Source organism: Cyprinus carpio, chromosome B10 (genome assembly GCF_018340385.1).
Source record: "Cyprinus carpio isolate SPL01 chromosome B10, ASM1834038v1, whole genome shotgun sequence".
Taxonomy (NCBI): Eukaryota; Metazoa; Chordata; class Actinopteri; order Cypriniformes; family Cyprinidae; genus Cyprinus; species Cyprinus carpio.
The window spans coordinates 14,350,024-14,366,859 of NC_056606.1; the positions used below are offsets into that span (position 1 = coordinate 14,350,024).

A 16,836-nucleotide genomic window follows, 5' to 3' on the forward strand; every position below is an offset into this window, starting at 1 on the left:
AGATATCCAGGAGTTTTATGAAGTGACCCTGCTGAACTCTCAGAAGAGCTGTGAGCAGAAGCTGGTGGAGGTGAATCACATGGCTGAGCAGTGGGAACACACTCCCACCAACTCAACCTCACCCACAGAGGGTCCGCAGCCAGCCTCCACACCGACAAAGGTGAGACAAGAGAAAAGGCATAACAAACATTTAAACTATCATTTTAAGAAGTCTTAATTTAGAGGATGGAAAATTGTGATACTGCCTGAATTGATTGCTAAACTTCAAAAGACTATGATTTCATTAAATAAATATGAGTGCTGCATATTCAAAGTCAAAACCCTGCACAGTACATTCTGCAGACTCACGGTTTCAGAACAGTTCACAATAAATGGATGCTGTGTATTGACACCAAGCAATTGCTTATGATATAATGTTGATAAATTATGATAATGTTTACTTTATGGTGTTCATCTTTTTGAATGAGCAGCCAGCAATAGTGAAATGTAGACTTTTCAAAATAAAGAATTGTTTATATTTAAAAGTCCTGCATTATGCAAGAAGGTTGTTTTATTATTATTATTATTATTATTATTATTATTACAGTGTTTCCTCTAGGATTTTTCCAGCTGTGGTGGCAGGACTATTTCCAATGGACCCACGCCCCCTCCCCACCCAAGAATCATGTGTACTTAAACTCAGAATTTAATTTATTTTAACTAAAAAAGACAAGTAAAAAGTAAGTAAAATAAGATCAAATAAATAAATAACAAGCACAAACAAAAACAATAACAAGATACACTGCGAACCTCAGAGTGCCGCCTCGCATTTCACTCGTAATGTTAGCTGAAACATACCATGACTGACTTCCATAACCTGCCCATAAACAAACAGTATTGTGATTCGAGAACATATGTTAACATTAATTATATTCTGTTTTATATCTTATGAAATCAGTTTGCATGTTCTGCCTGTGTCTGCGTGGGGGTACGCCGGGTGCTCCGGTTTCTTCCCTATAATTTACAGCATAGTAAAGACTTTATAAATTAAATAAAATGTATTCCAACCGTTATTTCGCTGAAGAAGTGTACCATATCGGCGGCGCTGAGAACTGCTCTCTCCTGTAGAGGACTCAAAATGCATGTGCTCTGTACGGCTGTCAAAAAAAAAAATGTAATTTCAAAAACGTTGCATTTGTATTTTAGGTGTGCTAAGGAAGCAGCCTTATAGGTGGCGCACGAGATGCGATGGCGATGTAAGTGTCGCTGCATTATAATGTTTTTGTTAACCTATCTAGTTGAAGCCACTAAATGCAGCGCTTATTAAAAATATTGCGGAAAAAGAGAACATCAATGTGGAGAAGATCTTGTTTACATCAAAATTGAAACCAAGCTGTTCACACAGAACACATATTTCGCATTTTCTAGAGGGACATCTATCACCGTTGCACTCGCATCTCGCACAAAAGAGCCACATGTTTAGAAAGCCATGTAAAATTAATGCAAGTTTAACTTAAAAAAAAAAACATATATCAAGACTTTATGGCGGGGTTTTTTCCCCATATCACTCCATCTCATGTCTTTAAATGAAAAATAAAATTTCTCTGTGTGATTGGCTTTACCCCCTTTGTATTAATCTATGCATACATACATGATGCTGTTTTGTTTATAGTTGTTTAAGCAACTTAATTAAAACATCATTTTAAACATTATGCACTTTTTTGACATATGCTTTGAATAAACGTGCATTAGTAATATTTTGCTCGATGCGCCCTCTTGTGGCCTTTGAAGAGAAGCCAAAAGTTTTCTTCACCCTAACTGAAATTATGCATTTTAAATTCAAATATAATTCAAATTTTTATAATATTTAAGTACAAAATTCGAATTTAGTTTTTCAGCCATTTTAACAGTCCTAGCGCTCTGACTGTAACTCAGCAGCTGGGTTGTTTCAGCGGAGATAGGCTCAACCCAGCGGTTGGAAAGAAGGAAATAACCCAGCAGCTTAGTTACAGAAAAACTACCCAGCACCTGGGTAAAAAATATAACAAAATAACCCAGCAAGATGAACCCAGCATTTGGGTTAAAAATAAAAAACCCAGCATTTTTTTAGAGTGCAGGAAAAACTACCCAGCACCTGGGTAAAAAAAAATATATAAAAAATAACCCTGTAAAATGACCCAACAAGATGAACCCAGCATTTGGGTTAAAGAAATAACCCAGCATTTTTTAGAGTGTAATATATGTGTGTGTATGTATGCATGTGTCCCTCATGTCAAAATAGTCTGTGTTCTGGCAGAGCTAAAAGTAATTTGATGGGTTTTTTGAGAGGACAGTTCCCTTGGGGGAGGTTTTATTTCTCAGCATAGAGTCCGTTGACAAAACTCTGCAGTCTCTCGTAACTTCAGTGACTGCTCGTTGATTTATTCTGCTGTTTTTGGAGATATAAAGCAGACATCAATGTACATAAAAATGACATGCAGTACAGTGATAGAGGTTTACAATTTAATCTCAGAAGTATTTAATGTGAATTGTATGCGTTTATAAGGGAGGCTCTTTTTGATTGCCAATTTTAGCATATTACCAGATTTAATCTTCCAGTGCCATTTAATCTTGATGCTGCTCTTGGAGAAAATATAGACATTAAAGTATTCTCATTCTTATCTCTTTTGATTTAATTTTTAATTTTCTCTTAAAATGCTGGAAAAGCACCCTGTATGCGTTTGAGGCCTTGTCATCATGTGCTGTGATGACGTTGAGTGGAAAGGCCTGTGACAGTATAATTAAAGGTAGTGAATGAAGTTGTAGTTATCTGAAGAATACAAATGGCTCCACAGAGCTGTATGCAGGCAGCTCTCTTTGTCTTCTCAGATGCTGGTGAATTCCGCAGCATTGCTCAGGACTGCTGACACATCTGCACTCACAAAAGCATAAAACATGTCAGTCAAACACATACTGATAAAATGGTACAAGTGTACTAGAGACTTCATGTGATTAATGAATCCAATTTTCTGAGAAAGTGAGATTGTACTGGACTTAAAAGGGCCTCAGACGAGATTCTTGTTGCTCAGCGTATTGCATTTAAAAATGCAGAGCACAAAGATTAAGATAAGCTTGTTGCATTTTAAATAACTGCATAATTAAATATAAAACTTAATCTCAGTTTCAGTTAAGCATATAAGGTTTCCATGTCTCAAATATGATTTATATAATCCTATATTGCTTTGTGTTTTTATTTATTGTGTAGTATTTTGTCAAGTTGGTAACTGTTTGCTTTATTGTACCATTGCACATGCAGTCGGCAGTGTATATTCAAGTTTTTTTTTTTTGTCCAGCCACTAGGGGGAAGCTGTCTCTGTGTGAGCTGTGTGTCTTGATCCCAATGTCTCATGGTCTCATAAGACAGAAGGACATCATGATGACATCAGCATCTTTAAATATGCATATGTCCTCAGTGAGCATTAAAACGTTGACATGCAAAACAAGTTAGTTAGCTGTGCCATCATTAAATTACATTTTAAAATATATTAAAATAGAAATATTTTTTTCACAATATTACTGTTTTACTTTATTTAAATTATGTGTTCAAATAAATGCAGCATTGTACACAAGTACACAATGCTTAACAAAACTGAGAGAGAGCGAGAGAGTGTTTGTGCTGCTCCGGTTGGCTGTTATTGCATGTTATATAAGTGTTGTGTTTGTGAATTTCAGACCGATGCGTCTGGCCTTCTTTCTCTTCAGCTTGCCTTATACATTATATATTATATGTAGACAGAATTTCCAAGCTTAATTCTGTGACTTCAGATAAAATGTTTTTATTTACACATTCATTTATAATGTATACAAGCAATATTGCCCTCAAAATCATGCTTTTAGCCTGAATATCAGCCATGCTCTTGAATATCAGCAGCTCATTTCATTGTGGAGAATATCATTATTATCATTCCGGTTTAAGACACTGGAATGTACCAGACACTAGAGAGAGTGTTTTCATCTGAAAGAGTGTGTTTTTGTCCTCAGCTGAGAGAAGAGAGTCACATGGAGCTGACAGTAGAAGAGCCTGCTGCAGGAAGCACCAATACAGAGGTGAGAAACACACACACACACACACACACACACACACACACACACACACACACACACACACACACACACACACACACACACACACACACACACACACACACACACACACACACACACACACACACACACACAGTCTTTCCACATTCTGGTCAATCTTCTGACAGATGCAGATTGTCATATGGCAGTGTTAACACCAGCTTCACATGAGTAATGCAGGCAGAGAGGTTTTTCCCTTCCCTCCTTCGGATGATTTATATCCATTTGGAGAGATGCCTCAGACTGTTGATAAGTGCTATATCGATTAAACAGTGAGAGGTTTTAAGATGAGTATTTCATAACATAGCAATCCATTATCAAAATCAAAATGCAGGGACATTGAGTGTTTGTCACATTGCTTGAGTGATTGTCAGTTTATATACTTTTACTGTTTGTACTGCTGAGTGCAAGAAATAATAATTGAAAACAGTATTATTTACATACTATTATAATATTTATTAATATTTTGAATGAGCTTTTGTTGTTGTCAGTTTTTACAATCATTTTAGTTTTTGCATTTGCCATTTTTATATATTTATATATTTCTGTTTAGCTTCATTTAATTTAGTGATTTTAGTTCAACTTTAAATTTGAAATGGCAAAAAAGTTATGTTGATGTTTAATGTAATAGATTTTATTTCAGGTTTAGTTTGGTTAATAAAAACATTTTATTTTTAGTTTTAGTTAACAATAGCAAGAAGTGTGTTTGTTGGAGGATTTTAAAGGCACACATTTAAAGGCATAACAAATCAAATTAATCATATTTACTTTTTAAAATAAATCTTATTAATTATTCTTCATGTGATTTTCTTCCTCAATATCTCATTAAATATTAAACAATAATATCATATTCTATCGATGAGCCAATCAAATAATGTTTAATAAAAGTCCTACCCTATATTATTATCTTTTAAATATTAAGTCACACTTGGAAATATGGCCTGTTTCAAAACTTAATGCACTGCAAATCCATTTTATGTTGTCTTTATTATCATTCCTTAAAGGGATAGTTCCCCCTCGGTTGTTGTTCCCCATTGACTTCCTTAGTATGGGAAAAAAAGAAAAAAACTATCCCTTTAACACACAAGTCCTCTTTCTGGCTCACTCAAAGATCATTTGGTAAATTCAGAGTTGTGTGTGTGTGTGTGTTTTGAGAAATGATTGAAAGAGAGTTTATTTTGTAGTATTTAACTGCAGTATGAAAGTTATCTGTGCAGCGGAGCTGATCAGTGACAGCGGCGTTCATCAGAGACTCGTCCTCTCTTGGAAAAAGCTTTCTTAATTACCTCAATCTGGCAGGGGAACTCCACGCTCCATCGGGAATTTAAATATGGGAGAGAAAGAAAAAAAAAGCCATCGAAATTAAGATAAGCTTTCACCTCATTAAAACATCTACCTTCTCCGAAAAGTCCAAAAGTTTGAAGAGCTGACATTTTTAATGCATCCTCAGCATTTAAAATAAAATGGGTTTGGGAAACCTTTGGAACAGAGGGATTTAAAATGAGTCTGGCATCCTTTGTCTGTATGCACTGTTAATGGGTGGATAGGATTGAAGTTTTAGCTGTGTATTTGTGTGTGTGGAGCCTGTTTTCCTGCTTTTTTTGCCAGTACAGCTCCCATCTTGGAGGCGTGTTGATCTCCAGTAATTGCCACCACTGTCTAACTCAACCAGCTTGGATGCTCTTACCGTTTACCCAGCAGTGAGAAATACTCATACATGCAAGAACCCATGCTTCTATTCTAAAAACTAATTTCTGAGCTAGAATCATTTGAAAAGGAAACCTATTTCAGCCCATATCATAGAGGGCAACATATTGTGTAATTGTGCTGACCGTGTGTCAGTATGAATTCAATCGTAGTTTAACAATATGAGCCTTCAGTTAGTCGATCTGTGTTATGAGTGACCCGCATATACTCAAAGACCTAACCAAGGACTCTGAGTTTTAGACATCTGTGGCTTTTATGTTTTTGAAAAGAGGGCAGAGCCAATTATAGGCAGGCACAAAGACGAACCCAAATATAGCTGGAATAATACAGAAAGACTAGATCTGTGGAAGTCCAGACAGCAGGGTGGAGGTCGAAATGAGAGCTTTCGCTTTTTCTGAATGAATCTGCGGCGACTCCCTCTTTTGTTTCTCAAGTGGGACACCTGAGTGTCTTGAGGTCACTTGGTTGGTAGTTTCTCACACACAGAGTCCCTGCGGCTCTACCAGATGTCAGGTCTGCACACATGAGAGAGCAGCACTGCCTGCAGGAGTGTCGTCTGTAAACGTTTACATCTGCTCTGTGCCTTAGGTGCTCATACAGTCACACACACACACACACACAGTACACATAGCTTTGTTGTTGAGTCGGATTACAATGTTGTATCCTGCTAAATCAGAGTCATCCATAGAAAATGAGCTTATGCTGAAATAGCGAGGGAGTTGTGGACACAAAGCCTCAGGCCAAAATAAAAAGTTTTAATCTAGCTTACCCAAGAGGTTTTCTTTGTGTGTATCGTTGTTCTCATTAAAAAAACACATGCATCATGGATTGCAGGTCTGTCCTGCTGGGTGATATGAGAGTAAAGAGGGTCTGAATGATGAGGTTAAACTCTTAGTCGTTACAAAGAAAGTATTTTATAGAATGTAACATAACTTTAACTTCTCAGAATCAGCTGAGTTGTTTTAAGACTAATATGTTCACCACCAAAATAATTTCCTTAATCAGTATTGTTGTCAGTAAAAATATTTAAACATCTATTAAACAAAATAAATTTACTTGTAAAACAAAATTTGTATAACACATTTTTTTTTTTCTTACCCCATTGATGTAGTCTTGTTGTCTTGTACGCATACATTTATCAAAATGTAATAAGGACTATGCCTAAAACAAATAAAAACAACTACAATAATAATAATAACAAAACAATGTTTTAATAAGTCTCTTATGCTTACCAAGGCTGCATGTATATGATTAAAACACACACACACACACACACACACACACACACACACACACACACACACACACACACACACACACACACAATATATATACACATATATATATATATATATATATATATATATATGTATGTATATTAATGTATTTATATATGTTATTTATTCCTGTAATGGCAAAGCTGAATTTTTTGCCATTACTCCAGTCTTCAGTGTCACATGATCCTCCAGAATTCATTGTAATATGCTGATTTGCTGCTCAACCTATTACTATCAATATTTAATTAATGAATTTATTTTTTGTGTAATCTGTGATCCATTTTTTTCAGGATTCTTTCAGCAGTAAGTTTAAAAAAAAGCAACATTTATTTGAAATAATGAATTCTTTGTAACATTATACAGTCCTTTACTGTTTATTTGAATCAAATTAATGTCCTTGTTGAATAAAAGTATTATTTTCTTTAAAAAACAACAACTTCTGAATGGTAGTGTATTTATAATGAAAAACACAACATAAATACTGATTAAGAGAATTATTTTTGCTATGGGGCGCATTTGCTGCAAACATTAGACACAAAAGTAATTTGCATATGAAAATATAAACCCACAGCAGCTACAGGCTTGGTTTTAATTTTCCAATTAAGTTTTAGCTTTTTTTTGTCTGTAATAGACTTACAAAATTGTTTCTGTTTTTTAGAGTTTTATTCTAGTCCTTTAGTAATTTTTGTAAACGTTCAAGAATGTGAGGGGCCTCTCTTCTAGAAACAGGGTTAGCATTGTTAGCATAGTGGACAGTGTGCTAATAGTTTGCTGAGAGTTCATGTAAGGAGAACACAAAACAGAACTTGGCACTGAAAAACAAAGATTCCCTCGCCAAGTTCATGTTTGAGCGTAAGAGCCACTGTCTCAATGTCCTGACGACCTCGTTTCTTAATTATTCCCCCATGTCTGTGGGAAAGTGTTGTGGAGAGGAAGTTAAAGCACTCGGACTATAATGTGATCACTCAAAGCGGCTTTGAGGCCCATCTGCTGAAGGGCTTAGTGTGTGGTGTGTGTGTGAGGAGCAAGACATAGACATAATGCGTGCAGAGGCTTTTGAGATGCTAGATGCAGAATGAAAGCCATGATCAGGGTGCTGTTTTGCGAGGAGCTTGAATTGGAGGAGCGGGCAGTGTACAGGCAGCAGGTAAGACTGACCAGAAGATGAGCAAGATAAGAAAGAAAGCAGGTCTGGGCAGTAATACAGCTGTTACTTTAAGAACTACCGCTCCGTGCCAGACAATCCAGTGGTCATCAGCTGGAAAGCCAGGTGAAATTTTCAGTGCTTGAAAATGCTTTGTAGAAAAAGGATTTTATTTTAATGTTTATTTTTTGTATTTTTTTTTTTTTTTTTTGTACATGTATGCTCTTTCCCCCCACTTGAACATAGAGATTTTTTATAGTATAATTTAATATATTTTATTTATATTAAATTCATATTTATATTATACTTTATACATATAAAAATCATGATTAGATTTTATATGCTGTGTTACGATTCTTCCAAAATACTTTTGCTTTCTTAAAAAAAAAAAAAAAAAAAAATGCAGGATTGGAACAACATGAGTAAATAATGACAACATTTCCATTTTGGGGTGAACTATCCATTCAGCCGTATACAGATATTTAACTGAAAACAAACCTTTTCTAGTAATTTGCTCACTTATGAAGTAATTTGATCTCTTTCTAGTAAAGTACAGGGTTAACTTTTCATATGACCCCAAATCTTCATTGTTCTCATTCCTCTACACTGATATATGTCTGAGATCCTCTAAAGATTGAAATCGCCCTTGCTATGGTCACATTTTGTTCTCAAGACTGTTTTATTTATTTTTCAACAGGACATAAACACTTCATGGTTGTTATTTTATGACTGCAGTAAGCAGCTCTCCCCTCTTGTCTGTTTATTCATTTAAAGTGCTTGGGAAGGTCTTGATATAAAGAACAGATGTGTGATGCATCAGGCCTGATGTGCCAATCTCTGCTGAAGCATTGCTGCAGTTTCCTCTCTGTGACTGCTGTCTATTTGTCTTGTGCCTGCTCGCTAGCCCTGTGCACTTAAAAGGCAGGTTATTTGAGCTTACCAACGGTTCACTGGTTTTCCAAGATGCGCCAAAATAAACCCTGATTGATGTTGTCAAGGTCAGCATGAACTTCTCACTCACTCCCCTCTCTTAGACCCTCCAAACTGCCCATTCTTACACTTCATTTATCTGCACAGCTGGCTTGGAATCAACTTAGCTGTTCCTCAAACAATAAAAGGAGGAAAAATCAAAACTCTCACAGCACAACAGTGACTACAATAGCTATTTTCCCAATCGTAGTGCAGATTCTCAGAGCTCTCTCATCTGAGCGCGTCTGTTCTCTCGCGCATGGGTGTGCGCGTGTGCGGCAAGCTCCAGAGGAGGAGGGATGCTCTGTGATCTCAGCAGCAGCAGAGGCAGCAGTATGAGCCCCAGCCATGCGGCTGAGCAGCGGATAGTGCTAACAAGCGCCGGGCTGTAGGACTACGGCAAGACCATGCATGCACAGAGAGAGGACTCTCGCCTCTGTCAGTGTTAGCTCCAGCCGTGCCTTCGTTCCTCTCCCTTTCAGTCTCTCTCTCCTCTGTCACCTCTTTCAATTTGTTAATGTGGTGCTGATGAAGGGGAAACTAGCTTGAGCTGTTTGGCTTAGGATGGATTGTCTATGTATTGTCACAACTAAGGTAAGGAGAGCTGGAAGTGGATGAGAATTGAATGAGTATGAAAGGGAAGAAGCTTTTTTGTCCTTCCAGCTGTGAGTATGTGTCGGCGGTGTGATTTGTTTCGTATTTCCTTGATGTTTCTTTTAAAATGGACTTTTTAATGTCAATGTGTTCATTGGTTTACGTGTTGCATTAGAGTGTTGTATTGTATCAGGCTTAATCCCACGTCGCCGGCTCGGTGGAGCCATCAAGGCGTAAACTTGTCGGAAACTTGCATCCACAGATAACGAGCCTCTCTGTAGGCAACGGGGCTTTTAGCTCCTCACCAACAGCTGGAGCCAGACACAGTGCTGGTGGAATACATTATTGATGGTCAGTCCATCAACAAACGGTCCAAGGCTTTATCGGATTTTCCCGCCTTCGTTGGTGCAGGTATCCGGACAGGAAGCCCTTTGAGTGGCATTAAAGGATTGAGAGTGCCAGTCTGCCAGCAGTACTTGGGCTACTGATATTTATTTTACTGGAGCAGAGCTGCTCTGTTTTCATGCTTCTAAATATACAATATGAGTGATTTGATCTTTGCATCTCTCTTCAGTTTAATGTTCTCTGTAGACTTGTCAGGGAGGGAGGGCTTGTGCCTAATGTGTAGACAGCTATCGCTCTCATTCACAATCAGTGTTGCAGCTGCAATTCACCATCCTGTGAACTGAAATATTAATGTTTGTATTTTCGTGCTTTGTTGAATCAATGCTAGAAGTGCCATTGTGATGGTAATGTGGGCAGTTTGGCTATGTGCGGTGAATTCCAAATGTGCTCCTATTACAGCTGAATGGCAAGCACCGTAATGCTGATTGTTAAATGGTCAGGTGTATTTTGTATAAACTTTCTAAGCCCTATAAAAATGGCTAATTAATATAAGGCATCTTCAATAGTTTTTTCATACCCCTGGAAACAGGTGGTGCAGTGATTGTAATACCTGTATACCTATATATTTTAAAGAAAATAATAGTATTATTCAACAATAAATCAATCAATCAGAAAAGATGGTTAAGACGTATTATTTAAAATAAATAAATACTTGTTAATCAAAGGCACCCAAAGAAATTATAACAGGTTCAACAAAAGTGTTTAGCAGCACAACGTTTGCTTAATGTTTGTAACATTAACAATAATAAGAAATGTTTTTTTGAATACCAAATCAGCATATTAAAATGATCTCTGAAGAATCATGAGACACTGAAGACTAGATTAATATGAATAAATTACATTTTAAATAATATTTAAATAGAAAACAGCTGTTTTCAGTAGTGATATATATTTCACAATGTTATTGTTTTTACTGTATTTTTGATGAAATAAATGCAATCAGTGTTTTGATGATGTAAAATCCAGTCCCAGCTGAGATGCTTACTTACTTTTTGCTTTCAATTCCTTGGTCACCCACAGGAATTATTTTAAGCTTTTTTCTTCAGTTGGACTTTGTGAATCATCATTCATGCCTTATGAAAAAGTATTTTCTGTGCTCTGAGTGGCTAGGTGAAGTTTTTCTTAGAAATAGACATTTACTAAAGTTTTAAGGTTCACAGAGATCTAGAGAGCAAGTTGTCAGTGTAGCCCAATACATAATGTAGTGATAGCAACTAAGTGCACCATACCAGAGCTGTCACTCACAGGGTCCCACACATCATTTGGGTTCTCTCTCTCAGTCCCAATAAATAGGCTAAACCCAGTTAGAGTTATACATAAATGTTTTAATGAATACTTACACTATTTACTTAAAAACTGATGTCTTTGCTTTTCTTTTTTTTTTCTTCCTCCTTCCTGCTTCCCATGTCAGCCATAATGTTGAAAATAGTAATTTTTGTTATTTCTATTAAACTAAGCCATTTTTACTGCTGACCCCAGTTGCACAAGATACATAGAGACTGTAAGAGGCCAACTGTTCAAGAAAACAATCAGACTCGTTTAGGAAGCACTACGTTTTGCAGTTAAAAGAGCACCATCCTGGTTTGTAGCAATTTAGCAGTGTAATGATGCTGTTGACAGAGATCTGGCTCATCTGTGGCACCCTGGGAAGCAAAACTCAGGACTCATAGGGTGAACCCCTCCGTTTGGTAGAAAAGGTGAAATACGAGTGAGAACATTAGATGGAAAAAACAAATACATCTTTGGCCTGTAGAAAGCAGTTTTTCTCTTTTGCCTATAGCTGCTGACTGATGCCAAGACTTAAAGTTGGCCCAATTTGTGTGAAACCTCTATTGTGTGATTATATTTGTTTTGTCTGTACAGATGATTTCGAGATAATTAAAAATCTTTGAAGCTCACTTATTAGTTGAATGTATTGCTTATTTATTTTTTTCCATAAAATATCAAAGTTTTATTGAAATTATGGGGAAGGCAGGATGTTGCAAGCCAAATTTAAGCTTGTATCACCCACATGAGTGCCATTGCAATCAGTACGGATATTCAGATTTAGATGTATGCATAAAAATACAGATTCAGAGATTCATAAACTTGTCCTTGTATCATCAGGAGAAAGACAGTCACAGAGAGAACAAGATCTTGTTGAGGGAAATATCCTCCCTCACAAGAGCCAATTATATTGTACACGCTGAGAGTCATTATGCTGTGCTTCATCACAGGAAGTCTTTCCTCCAACAATGCCGTTGTCAGGTTTTTTTTTTCTTTTTTGCACTCTGGCTGTAAATATTTCGTGTGAGTTCCTTCTATTTTAAGTAAGTGAAGTGTACACGCACATCCACCGCCCTCCACCCCCTTCCTCTACTTCAAATGCACGCAACACTTTATCTGCATCTGTCTCTCTCTCTTTCTGTGACTTCCTCCACTCTCTTTTAGGTAGTTAATGTTACGTAATAGTTTGCGGGATGCACTCAGTAGGTTTTGGCTGAGAGAATATCATCCCACACACACACGCTGTGTGACGCTGGGTGTTTATGTATGTGTTTCAGTCCCCCATCGCAGCTGTTTTTAGTGGCTTGGACAAAGGTGATGTAATGAGAATCTCTGCCTCCACCCCAGCAGGGCAACCCTCTCTGCTCGCCCTCCTCTCCTCCGCTGGACAATGTGGGATCTAGGGTTCATCTGCGTAGGAAACACTCATTGATTTATTTTTTCTCGCCCACGAGGCCACTCGATCTCGTCTCTCTGTAGCTTTAGGTAGAGTTGAATATGTCTGCAATTCTTCTGTTCATTCATTCAAGCGGAGGTGTGAAATTTGCAATGGACATTGCCTACATGCTTTGAGGAGTTTTAACACTTTATGGCTTGTTCACAGCAAGGATGGTAACTATAATGATAAAGTTTTAATAATCTTTATAATGTTATGAAAATTGTGTGTGTATTTATATATGCATAATAAATATACACAGTACACATACATATATTATGTAAACAAACTGATTTTGGATACGATTAATCATTTGACAGCACTATTGGAAATTAAAAATAAAATCTAGAGCTGTGAATCTTCTAAATCAGAAACTAAACAAACTGGATTGATTTTCAGTTTTTGTGTTTATGGCATAGTTTCAGCTTTCAGATAATACTAGCTTATCCTTATGTTCCACTCTTATTTACTTACTTTGGTTTGGAGCAGAAGGCTCTCTTTCTAGAAGGCCATTAAAATAATAATAATGGATTTAGTGTGGGTCATCTGTAAATCAGCAGAATAGGGACAAATTAGAACACTGTTTTTCCCTCTCAAAATGTTTTGCCATCAGCCTTGTATGGTGCACCCTGTAGAGTAACATAAATTGAATTAGTCCTAGGGTTAATGTCTTGTGAATGTGATGCTGCTCTCTAGATCAGGGTGAGTAGCTTTGCAGTACTGCTGAGTTCAGAGTTGTAGAAAAGCCTTTCTGCGTCTCTGAGCGCCCACCCTAATCCTCTCATTGCATTTGAATATGTACCAGAGCTAAAGATGTGCAGTGGGGCTGGGACAGCAGATATTTTCAAAGTGCTGCAGTGACATAAGGCCAAGTATGAAGACTAGGCTAAAGACTGTAGTGATTTAAGCTGTTGTTAATATTAAGCATGTGTTTTTTTTTTCTATTACCTGATAAACGTCTCTAAAATAATATTCTTTTGTTGAGTTTTTTTTGTTTATTTTTTATTTATTTTATTTTATTCATTCATTTATTTATTTTTTATAAAGAAGACTTTAAATGCAAATGAGCTGCTGCTCCCCACCCCCTTTCCAGAAGAGGGCTGTCGCTGAATCCCAGTTCACTTACTTAATATCATAACCTAAAAGTATGTGCTCTTTTTAAGAAGAAAAAGGCATGCTTTTGAGTGTGTAGCAGAGGCAAATAGGCAAACTTTGGGACATGCTGCTTTGTCATAACTTTGTCTTTAATGGACTGCTCCATTGCTTAGTTACATGCATCCTTTCGACTTCAAACAGCCCTGTCAATCATCTTGTCACAGTTAACATCATCCACATTTTGTATCATTTAATTTCCTAATGTACTGGAGAGAAATGAAGTAGCACATTCGTGGGTCTTTCATGCCGAGGACTCTCCTCATGTTTTTGCATAATGATGCATTTAAAAGTTAATGACCAGCTGTGTCTTTAAAAACTTCAAAAAGTAATCAAACTGTGAGTTGATCGCATTAGTTGTTGTATGAACAGACTTTTTAACATTTCTAAACCTCTAAAGTTGTTCATATGTGAGGGATTTACGTTTTAGATGTTGTCAGTGTCTCTTCATTAGTCTAACTGACAGATATTCTAAGAAATAGAATATTCAAATATATTCAAATAAATAGTCTAAATAGCTATTACCTTTATTGCACAGAACTATCATAGTCATGACACAAAACAGGGACCTTCAGACTGTGCATAACAGGAAGATTGCTCACAGCAGGCTGTTTGAAATGTATTGTTGAAGGCTGTGGTTTTGTTGCAAAGTTTTGATAGCTGTAGCAGAGGAGCTTTAAATGAGATGAATGAAGTTCTTTGAGAGTTTAGGCCCAATCCCATTTCTGCCCTTTAGCCCTTCCCCTTTCCCCTAAGCACTTCACGCGTGCACGTAAAGGGGTAGGGGTGTCTTGATTCACTTTTGGTTAGAGGGGTAGGGGTAAGGGGAAGGGCCAGATAGCCCTTCAAACAAGTTGCATGTGTGCACTAGGGGTGGTAGGGGTGGGTGGATTATATGGTTTATCAGGTTTATCTCTTTTATGTTTTTGAATCAATTCTGAACATTTCAGAATCGATTCTGAGCTTGTTTATTTTTCCCGCATATGGCACTTGTGCGCGCTAGAGACTCGGCGGGCTTCATTGAACAGAATTTGTGCTGAGACACGTGCACATTTCTTGAGAGTGTGTGCTTCCAGTTGCCGTGTTTTACTTTAGATATGCTTTTATTTATGCTGTTTGGAATGCAGTGCTATTAAATGCAAGAAACTCGCGCACTGACAACTTTCACATACGCTTTGTGTTTGTTGTCCTGAAGCTCAATTGTGGCTGCGGTTAAATGCACTTTATGTATACACAGTCAGTTATGTTTTCAGAGCATGACAAAACATCTGATATCGAAATAGATCTGTGAATGCAGCCTGTTAAAGCTGCCACTGTCTATGATCTCATCAGTAATAATCAAACTGCAATAATGCTGAGGAAAAAAAAAATCCCCAACTATTGTCTGTAAACTTTCGGACACTTGAACACTTATTTTAAATAAGTAATTGTTTAAAAAAATATCCTGCTGTGCTTATATAATAAAAAAAGTAAATTTTGTACAAAATGAAGTTGATATAAAATTTATTTGAAAATGTAGCCATGTGCAGTAATATTGAAAATATAATGATAATTGTAATTGAATTGAATTGTGAAACAAGTGAAGATTCACACCCCAATTTTTAAGATGGCAATACTGACATACAGAGATTCCAAATATAAACAAAAAGCATATAACTGCAATTTTGTTTAAGATGTAAAGTTGTAAAGATGTATTTGCACAGCAGAAGAATTAATTGGGGAAAAAATGTAGATTGAGAATCGTTTTGGAATTGGATTGTGACTCCCAGAATGGGAATCGGATTGGGTCGTGAAGTGCCTGAAGATTCCCACCCCTAATAGATGTATACCAACATTGTGATGCATCGAAGCATCATTAATCGTAATCGAATCCAATCGTGGGCCTCTGAATCATAATCGAATCGAATCTTGACATACCCATAGATACCCACCTAGTATGCGCATCTGTGCATCTCTCTTTACAATGAGCGAGTTTACTTTAAAAACAGCGATTTTATCCTCTCGTTGCTGGAAAATACAATGTAGCGATTCAGTATTTAAACTGTTATTAATAAAAGTCGTGGTGTAGTGTTGAAAAGTTTCTCTTCTCCTGGGTGTGTGAGCTGCGCGATCTCCGATGTGTGTGTGTGTGTGTGTGTGTGTGTCAGTAAGCAGCACATTAATATAGAACGGTAAGGCTCTAATGCACACCAGTATAGGTGTGTGTATTATAGGAGCTAGATGACGTATAATGACGTGTGACGGTATAGTAGTGGTGTCCCAATTCTTAGGGGAACATTTTCACCCCTATCCCTTGACACTCTGTTTCAAGGGGGTAGGGGAAGGGGTATAAATTAGAATTGGGCCTTACTCTCCTTTGCATGTTAAAACACTTTAAAACACTTTGAAACTGGCTTTTTTGTTTGTCTGAACATGATAGAAGGGGGGAAATGCTTGGGAAACCTGTTTGAAAGCAGTTTTTATTTTTATTTTTTTCTGAAATGTTCTGGAATTCCCACTAGTGGCTGCAGGGAGCTTTAACATGCTCACTTATGCATTCATGGCAACCCCGCTGGCTACATAATCCATTATATAGCACAATATGCAAAAAATGTGGTTCCCTGTAGTTTTATGGGAAATAACTCCTGCAGTGTGACAGTGGTACAGTGAAATGGTTATATTGTTACACTATTGTGCAGGATTGCCCCAGTTCTCCCACTGACACCTCACATAAAGTGGTATGATTACCCAACCCTGAGGAGTTTTGAAGAGGACTGTTTGTAAGGCGCTTAATGAGGTAATAACTG

At 37.1% G+C, this 16,836-nt stretch overlaps 1 protein-coding gene across 28 annotated transcripts in view; it reads left to right on the forward strand.

Annotated features, from left to right (window-relative positions):
• Positions 1 to 16,836, forward strand: part of dlg2 (discs, large homolog 2 (Drosophila)) — a 184,557-nt gene that overhangs the window by 20,872 nt on the left and 146,849 nt on the right. For 26 of the 28 annotated variants that reach the window (XR_006155755.1, XM_042732720.1, XM_042732721.1 and 23 more), the window contains 2 exons: positions 3 to 160; positions 4,000 to 4,065. Coding sequence is in view for 27 of the 28 variants with exons in the window: in XM_042732720.1 (XP_042588654.1) it covers positions 3 to 160; positions 4,000 to 4,065 (224 nt within the window). In the remaining variant the exon portion in view is untranslated. Of the gene's footprint in view, positions 1 to 2; positions 161 to 3,999; positions 4,066 to 7,806; positions 8,233 to 9,402; positions 9,793 to 16,836 lie in introns of those variants that run through there. The other 2 variants (XM_042732742.1, XM_042732745.1) reach the window with 2 other exon arrangements.